Consider the following 8,884-nt stretch of genomic DNA (forward strand, 5'->3'; position numbering starts at 1 on the left):
TGAAAGATAGAAAGATTGATGATAGATGACAGAGACACACACACACACACACACACACACACATATATATATATATATATATATATATATATATAGAGAGAGAGAGAGAGAGAGAAAGAGAGAGAGATAAAGAGGGAGAGAGAGATGATAGATAACTAGATGATAGATACTATAGATGATAGCTGATAGATGACAGATACAGTATATACATTATGTAACATGTATAGTTAGTAACATGTATAGTTTGCATGTACAGTATGTAGCATGTATAGTTAGCATGTACAGTATGTAATATGTATAGTTAGATTGTACGGTATGTAACATGTATAGTATGTAGCATGTTTAGTTAGCATGTACAGTATGTAACATGTATAGTTAGATTCTACTGTATGTAACGTACAGTATGTAATATGTATAGTTAGCATGTACAGTATGTAATATGTACAGTATGTAATGTGTATAGTTAGCATGTACAGTATGTAGCATGTATAGTTAGCATGTACAGTATGTAGCATGTATAGTTAGCATGTACAGTATGTAACATGTATAGTTAGCATGTACAGTATGTAACATGTACAGTATGCAATGTGTATAGTTAGCATGTACAGTATGTAACATGTATAGTTAACATGTATAGTATGTAGCATGTATAGTTAGCATGTACAGTATGTAGCATGTATAGTTAGCATGTACAGTATGTAACATGTATAGTTAGCATGTACAGTATGTAGCATGTATAGTTAGCATGTACAGTATGTAGCATGTATAGTTAGCATGTACAGTGTGTAGCATGTATAGTTAGCATGTACAGTATGCAACATGTATAGTTAGCATGTACAGTATATAACATGTATAGTATGTAGCATGTATAGTTAGCATGTACAGTATGTAGCATGTCTAGTTAGCATGTACAGTATGTAATGTGTATAGTTAGCATGTACAGTATGTAGCATATATAGTTAGCATGTGCAGTATGTAACATGTATAGTTAGCATGTACAGTATGTAACATGTATAGTTAGCATGTACAGTATGTAACATGTATAGTTAGCATGTACAGTATGTAACATGTACAATATGTAGCATATATAGTTAGCATGTGCAGTATGTAACATGTATAGTTAGAATGTACAGTATGTAACATGTACAGTATGTGATGTGTATAGTTAGTAACATGTATAGTTTGCATGTACAGTATGTAACATGTACAATATGTAGCATGTATAGTTAGCATGTACAGTATGTAGCATATATAGTTAGCATGTGCAGTATGTAACATGTATAGTTAGCATGTACAGTATGTAACATGTACAGTATGTAATGTGTATAGTTAGCATGTACAGTATATAACATGTATAGTTAGCATGTACAGTATGTAACATGTACAGTATGTAGCATATATAGTTAGCATGTGCAGTATGTAACATGTATAGTTAGCATGTACAGTATATAACATGTATAGTTAGAATGTACAGTATGTAACATGTTCAGTATGTAATATGTATAGTTAGATTGTACAGTATGTAACATGTATAGTTAGCATGTACAGTATGTAACATGTATAGTTAGCGTGTACAGTATGTAACATGTATAGTTAGCATGTACAGTATATATAACATGTATAGTTAGAATGTACAGTATGTAACATGTATAGTATGTAATGTGTATAGTTAGCATGTACAGTATGCAATATGTATAGTTATGTACAGTATGTAACATGGACAACATGTAGCATATATAGTATGTAGCATGTATAGTTTGCATGTACAGTATGTAACATGCACAGTATGTAATGTGTATAGTTAGCATGTACAACATGTAGCATGTATAGTATGTAGCATTTATAGTTTGCATGTACAGTATGTAACATGTCTAGTTAGAATTACAGTATGTAACATGTACATTATGTAATGTGTATAGTTAGCATGTACAGTATGTAACATGTATAGTAAGCATGTACAGTGTGTAGCATGTTTAGTATGTAACATGTATAGTATGTAACATGTATAGTTTGCATGCACAGCATGTAACATGTATAGTTAGCATGTACAGTATGTAACATGTACAGTATGTAACGTGTATAGTTAGCATGCAAAGTATGCAGCATGTACAGTATGTAACATGTATAGTAAGCATGTACAGTGTGTAGCATGTTTAGTATGTAACATGTATAGTATGTAACATGTATAGTTTGCATGCACAGCATGTAACATGTATAGTTAGCATGTACAGTATGTGACATGTACAGTATGTAACGTGTATAGTTAGCATGCAAAGTATGCAGCATGTACAGTATGTAACATGTATAGTATGTAGCATGTATAGTTCACATGTACATTATGTAACATGTATAGTTATGTACAGCATGTAGCATGTATAGTATGTAGCATGTACAGTTAGCATGTACAGCATGTATTGTGTATGTAGCATGTATAGTTATTATGTACAGTATGTAGCATGTACAGTTAGCATGCACAGTATGTGGCATGTACAGTATGTAGCATGTATAGTTATTATGTACAGTATGTAATATGTACAGTTAGCATGTACAGTGTGTAGCATGTATAGTACGCATGTACAGTATGTAGCATGCATAGTTATTATGTACAGTATGTAGCATGTACAGTTAGCATGTACAGCATGTATAGTGTATGTAGTATGTATAGTTATTATGTACAGTATGTAGCATGTAAAGTGTATGTAGCATGTATAGTAATTATGTACAGTATGTAGCATGTAAAGTATGTAGCATGTATAGTTATTATGTACAGTATGTAGCATGTACAGTTTGCATGCACATTATGTGGCATGTACAGTATGTAGCATGTATAGTTATTATGTACAGTATGTAATATGTACAGTTAGCATGTACAGTATGTAGCATGTATAGTTTGCATGTACAGTATGTAACATGTACAGTTATTATGTACAGTATGTAACATGTACAGTTAGCATGTACAGTATGTAGCATGTATAGTGTATGAAGCATGTATAATTATTATGTACAGTATGTAGCATGTACAGTTAGCATTACATCATGTAGCATGTATAGTTATCATGTACAGTATTTAGCATGTATAGTGTATGTAGCATGTATAGTTATTTACAGTATGTAGCATGTATAGTTATTATGTACAGTATGTAGCATGTATAGTGTATGTAGCATGTATAGTTATTATGTACAGTATGTAGCATGTATAGTGTATGTAGCATGTATAGCTATTATGTACAGTATGTAGCATGTATAGTGTATGTAGCATGTATAGCTATTATGTACAGTATGTAGCATGTATAGTTAATATGTACAGTATGTAGCATGTACAGTTAGCATGACAGTATGTAACATGTATAGTTATGTACAGTATGTAGCATGTATAGTGTATGTAATATGTATAGTTATTATGTACAGTATGTAGCATGTATAGTGTATGTAGCATGTATTGTTATTATGTACAGTATGTAACATGTACAGTATGTAGCATATATAGTTCGCATGTACAGTATGTAACATGTATAGTTCACATGTACGTTATGTAACATGTACAGTTAGCATGTACAGTATGTAACATGTACAGTTAGCATGTACAGTATGTAACTGGTACAGTTAGCATGTACAGTGTGTAACATGTATAGTTAGCATGTACAGTATGTAACATGTACAGTTAGCATGTACAGTATGTAACATGTACAGTTAGCATGTACAGTATGTAACATGTACAGTTAGCATGTACAGTATGTAACATGTACAGTTAGCATGTACAGTATGTAACATGTATAGTTAGCATGTACAGTATGTAACATGTATAGTTAGCATGTACAGTATGTAACATGTACAGTTAGCATGTACAGTGTGTAACATGTACAGTATGTAACATGTATAGTTAGCATGTACAGTATGTAGCAGGTATAGTTAGCATGTACAGTATGCAACATGTATAGTTAGCATGTACAGTATGTAGCAATGTATAGTTAGCATGTACAGTATGTAACATGTACAGTTAGCATGTACAGTATGTAACATGTTTAGTGAGCATGTACAGTATGTAACATGTACAGTTAGCATGTACAGCATGTAACATGTATAGTTAGCATGTACAGTATGTAACATGTATAGTTAGCATGTACAGTATGTAACATGTATAGTTAGCATGTACAGTATGTAGCATGTATAGTTAGCATGTACAGTATGTAACATGTACAGTTAGCATGTACAGTATGTAACATGTTTAGTGAGCATGTACAGTATGTAACATGTACAGTTAGCATGTACAGCATGTGACATGTATAGTTAGCATGTACAGTATGTAACATGTACAGTTAGCATGTACAGTATGTAACATGTATAGGTAGCATGTATAGTTAGCATGTACAGTATGTAGCATGTATAGTTAGCATGTACAGTATGTAGCATGTATAGTTAGCATGTACAGTATTTAGCAATGTAAACATTAGTGCAGCACAAACAAAACGTAGAAAAATCATCCTCACTCACCTACTTTGATGTTTACTGTGTCCATAGTAACAAAAATAGAAAAATTAGAAAACGTATTTCCGCTTCCTCTTTTGACGTAACTTCCGGCGGGTGCTGAGTAGTTCGGTGGCTGTGAGTGCGGAGATATCAATAGTAGAGCGAGCGCCATGTCAGACAACGAGGACAAGTGAGTGTGCGGCGGCGTGCACGTGTGTCACTTAGTATACCCTGCGTACTTCAGTAACTCATGTGTATGTAATACTACCGCCTGTCTCATTACAGCCTCATAGTGTGTGTGTATTGTGTATATAGTATGTGTATTGTATATATAGTGTGTACGGTCGTGTATCACTATTAGTACAGCCTCATGTGTATGTAATGCCCCCGCCTGTCTCATTACAGCCTCATAGTGTGTGTGTATTGTGTATATAGTATGTGTATTGTATATATAGTGTGTACGGTCGTGTATCACTATTAGTACAGCCTCATGTGTATGTAATGCCCCCGCCTGTCTCATTACAGCCTCATAGTGTGTGTGTATTGTGTATATAGTATGTGTATTGTATATATAGTGTGTACGGTCGTGTATCACTATTAGTACAGCCTCATGTGTATGTAATGCCACCGCCTGTCTCATTACAGCCTCATAGTGTGTGTATTGTGTATATAGTGTGTGTATATACTGGTGTGTATTGTGTCTGTGTTTATCGTGTATATAGTGTGTGTATTGTATGTATAGTGTGTACGGTCGTGTGTCACTATTAGTACAGCCTCATAGTGTGTGTGTGTATATACTGGTGTGTATCGTGTATATAGTCTGTGTGTATTGTGTATATGGTGTGTGCGGTCGTGTATCACTATTAGTACAGCCTCATGTGTATGTAATGCCCCCGCCTGTCTCATTACAGCCTCATAGTGTGTGTATTGTGTATATACTGGTGTGTATTGTGTCTGTGTTTATCGTGTATATAGTGTGTGTATTGTATGTATAGTGTGTACGGTCGTGTGTCACTATTAGTACAGCCTCATGTGTATGTCATGCCCCCGCCTGTCTCATTACAGCCTCATAGTGTGTATTGTGTATATAGTCTGTGTATATACTGGTGTGTATTGTGTCTGTGTTTATCGTGTATATAGTGTGTGTATTGTATGTATAGTGTGTACGGTCGTGTGTCACTATTAGTACAGCCTCATGTGTATGTCATGCCCCCGCCTGTCTCATTACAGCCTCATAGTGTGTGTGTATTGTGTATATACTGGTGTGTATTGTGTCTGTGTTTATCGTGTATATAGTGTGTGTATTGTATGTATAGTGTGTACGGTCGTGTGTCACTATTAGTACAGCCTCATAGTGTGTGTGTATATACTGGTGTGTATCGTGTATATAGTGTGTGTATCGTGTATATAGTCTGTGTGTATTGTGTATATGGTGTGTGCGGTCGTGTATCACTATTAGTACAGCCTCATGTGTATGTAATGCCCCCGCCTGTCTCATTACAGCCTCATAGTGTGTGTATTGTGTATATAGTGTGTGTATATACTGGTGTGTATTGTGTCTGTGTTTATCGTGTATATAGTGTGTGTATTGTATGTATAGTGTGTACGGTCGTGTGTCACTATTAGTACAGCCTCATGTGTATGTCATGCCCCCGCCTGTCTCATTACAGCCTCATAGTGTGTGTATTGTGTATATAGTCTGTGTATATACTGGTGTGTATTGTGTCTGTGTTTATCGTGTATATAGTGTGTGTATTGTATGTATAGTGTGTACGGTCGTGTGTCACTATTAGTACAGCCTCATGTGTATGTCATGCCCCCGCCTGTCTCATTATAGCTTCATATTGTGTGTGTATTGTGTATATAGTGTGTATTGTGTATATATAGTGTGTGCAGTTGTGTCACTATTAGTACAGCCTCATGTGTATGTAATGCCCCCGCCTGTCTCAATACAGCCTCATAGTGTGTGTATTGTGTATATAGTGTGTGTATATACTGGTGTGTATTGTGTATATATAGTGTGTGTATTGTGTATATATAGTGTATCACTATTAGTACAGCCTCATGTGTATGTAATGCCCCCGCCTGTCTCATTACAGCCTCATAGTGTGTGTATTGTGTATATATTGTGTGTATTGTGTATATATTGTGTGTATTGTGTATATACTGGTGTGTATCGTGTATATATAGTGTGTACGGTCGTGTCACTATTAGTACAGCCTCATGTGTATGTAATGCCCCCTCCTGACACCTGTCTCATTTTAGCCTTAGTGTGTGTATATAATGTGTACGGTCGTGTGTCACTATTGGTACAGCCTCATGTGTATGTAATGCACCTGCCTGTCTCATTACAGCCTCATAGTGTGTGTGTGTATATAGTGTGTGTGTGTCTTGTGTATATAGTGTGTACGGCCGTGTGTCACTATTAGTACAGCCTCATGTGTATGTAATGCCCCCTCCTGACACCTGTCTCATTTTAGCCTTAGTGTGTGTGTATATAGTGTGTGTATATAATGTGTACGGTCGTGTGTCACTATTGGTACAGCCTCATGTGTATGTAATGCACCTGCCTGTCTCATTACAGCCTCATAGTGTGTGTATATAGTGTGTGTGTCTTGTGTGTATATAGTGTGTACGGTCGTGTGTCACTATTAGTACAGCCTCGTGTGTATGTTATGCCCCCGCCTGTCTCATTACAGCCTCATAGTGTGTGTATTGTGTATATAGTGTGTACGGCCGTGTGTCACTATTAGTACAGCCTCATGTGTATGTAATGCCCCCGCCTGTCTCATTACAGCCTCATAGTGTGTGTATTGTGTATATGGTGTGTACGGCCGTGTGTCACTATTAGTACAGCCTCATGTGTATGTAATGCCCCCGCCTGACACCTGTCTCATTATAGCCTCAGTGTGTCTGTGTATTGTGTATATAGTGTGTACGGTCATGTGTCACTATTAGTACAGCCTCGTGTGTATGTAGTGCCTCCACCTGTCTCATTACAGCCTCATAGTGTGTGTATTGTGTATATAGTCTGTGTGTGTATTGTGTATATAGTGTGTACGGCCGCGTGTCACTATTAGTATAGCCTGTGTGTACTTCAGTAACTCATGTGTATGTAATGCCCCCGCCTGACACCTGTCTCATTATAGCCTCAGTGTGTGTATCGTGTCTGTGTATATGTGTAGATAGTGTGTATATCGTGTTTGTGTATCGGGTCTGTGTGTAGATCGTGTGTTTGTGTTTATAATGTGTGTATATAGTGTGTGTATCTTTTGTTTACTACCCTTTTAATTGTATTATAACTAAACAGATAGAAAGATTGATGATTGATAGATAATAGAGAGATGATAGGGAATTAAACACACAGTAAAAATCAGCACTGGAGTAACAATGCACTGCTGGTCTAAAGATGAATATGGCAACTAGTCATTCAGAGCTGGCATACCTGCGTTCCCACAGTGCACAAAAACAAGGAATTAAATCCAGCCTCTTTCTGACCTATTTCTATGATACAACATGGGGTCCAAAAGAAAAAAGAAATTTCAGGCCAGCTATTGGCCCTTAGTCATGCTTCAATAGCTGGTCTGCAGCATTGTGTTTTTTCTTTGAACCCTATGTAGTATCATAAATATAGGTGCGTTTTAATCAAATAAAGGATTGAATGAATTCCTTATTTTTGTGGATTGGAACGGAAACTCTTGTATTCCGTGCCTGATTGCTGTCTTCATTTTTAGCATCTACACACCTGCCTCGTTAAGATCAGACTTTGTAATGATTTGCAGGAGTTAAATACATAAGCAACCAATATTGCAATAGCAACGTACTCTTTAGGAGTTTAAATTGTAGCTTTATGTGACTTTAAAGGGACAGTAAAGTCATAATTAAACATTCTTGATTTAGACAGATCAGACAATTTTAAACAACTTTCCAATTGGCTTCTATTATTTAATTTGCTTCCTTCTCTTGTTATCCTTTGCTGAAAGATTTTGCTAGACAAGCTCAGGAGCAGCACAGAACCTAGGTTCTAGCTGCTGAATGGTGACTGCATATATATACCGATTGTTATTGGCTCACCCATATGTTCAGTTAGAAACCAGTAGTGTATTCCCGCTCCTTCAACAACTGATACCTAGAGAATGAAGCAAATTTGATAATAGATGTAAGCTGGAAAGTTTTAAAATTATACCTAAATCATGAAAGAAAAATGTTGGGTTTAATGTCCCTTTAATGAATAAAGCGCTAACCTATTCAGCAGCACTGTACAAATGTAAATGTCCTACTGATACAGGATGTGACAGGTCACTGCGCCAGGGGGTACTGACAATATAGGTCATTAAATGGGAATAAGGAGACGGGGTGAGGAATCTGCTTGGCACATGTTCTGATCATAACTGAAGATTAGTATTATTGGGAAGAA

General features: G+C 36.1%; 2 protein-coding genes across 2 annotated transcripts in view; one reads left to right on the forward strand and one right to left on the reverse strand.

The window, feature by feature from the left end:
* Positions 1–4,541, reverse strand: part of C7H22orf23 (chromosome 7 C22orf23 homolog) — a 36,886-nt gene extending 32,345 nt beyond the window's left edge. Inside the window, exon 1 of the mRNA XM_053721244.1 lies at positions 4,492–4,541. The gene's annotated coding sequence lies outside the window, so the exon portion shown is untranslated. The remainder of the gene's footprint in view (positions 1–4,491) is intronic.
* The window catches only part of POLR2F (RNA polymerase II, I and III subunit F), a 14,367-nt gene continuing 10,001 nt past the window's right edge, over positions 4,519–8,884 (forward strand). Inside the window, exon 1 of the mRNA XM_053721245.1 lies at positions 4,519–4,657. Within this exon, the coding sequence (XP_053577220.1) occupies positions 4,638–4,657 (20 nt within the window). The 5' untranslated portion in view covers positions 4,519–4,637. The remainder of the gene's footprint in view (positions 4,658–8,884) is intronic.

The sequence above is a fragment of the Bombina bombina genome, chromosome 7 (genome assembly GCF_027579735.1).
Source record: "Bombina bombina isolate aBomBom1 chromosome 7, aBomBom1.pri, whole genome shotgun sequence".
Classification (NCBI taxonomy): domain Eukaryota; kingdom Metazoa; phylum Chordata; class Amphibia; order Anura; family Bombinatoridae; genus Bombina; species Bombina bombina.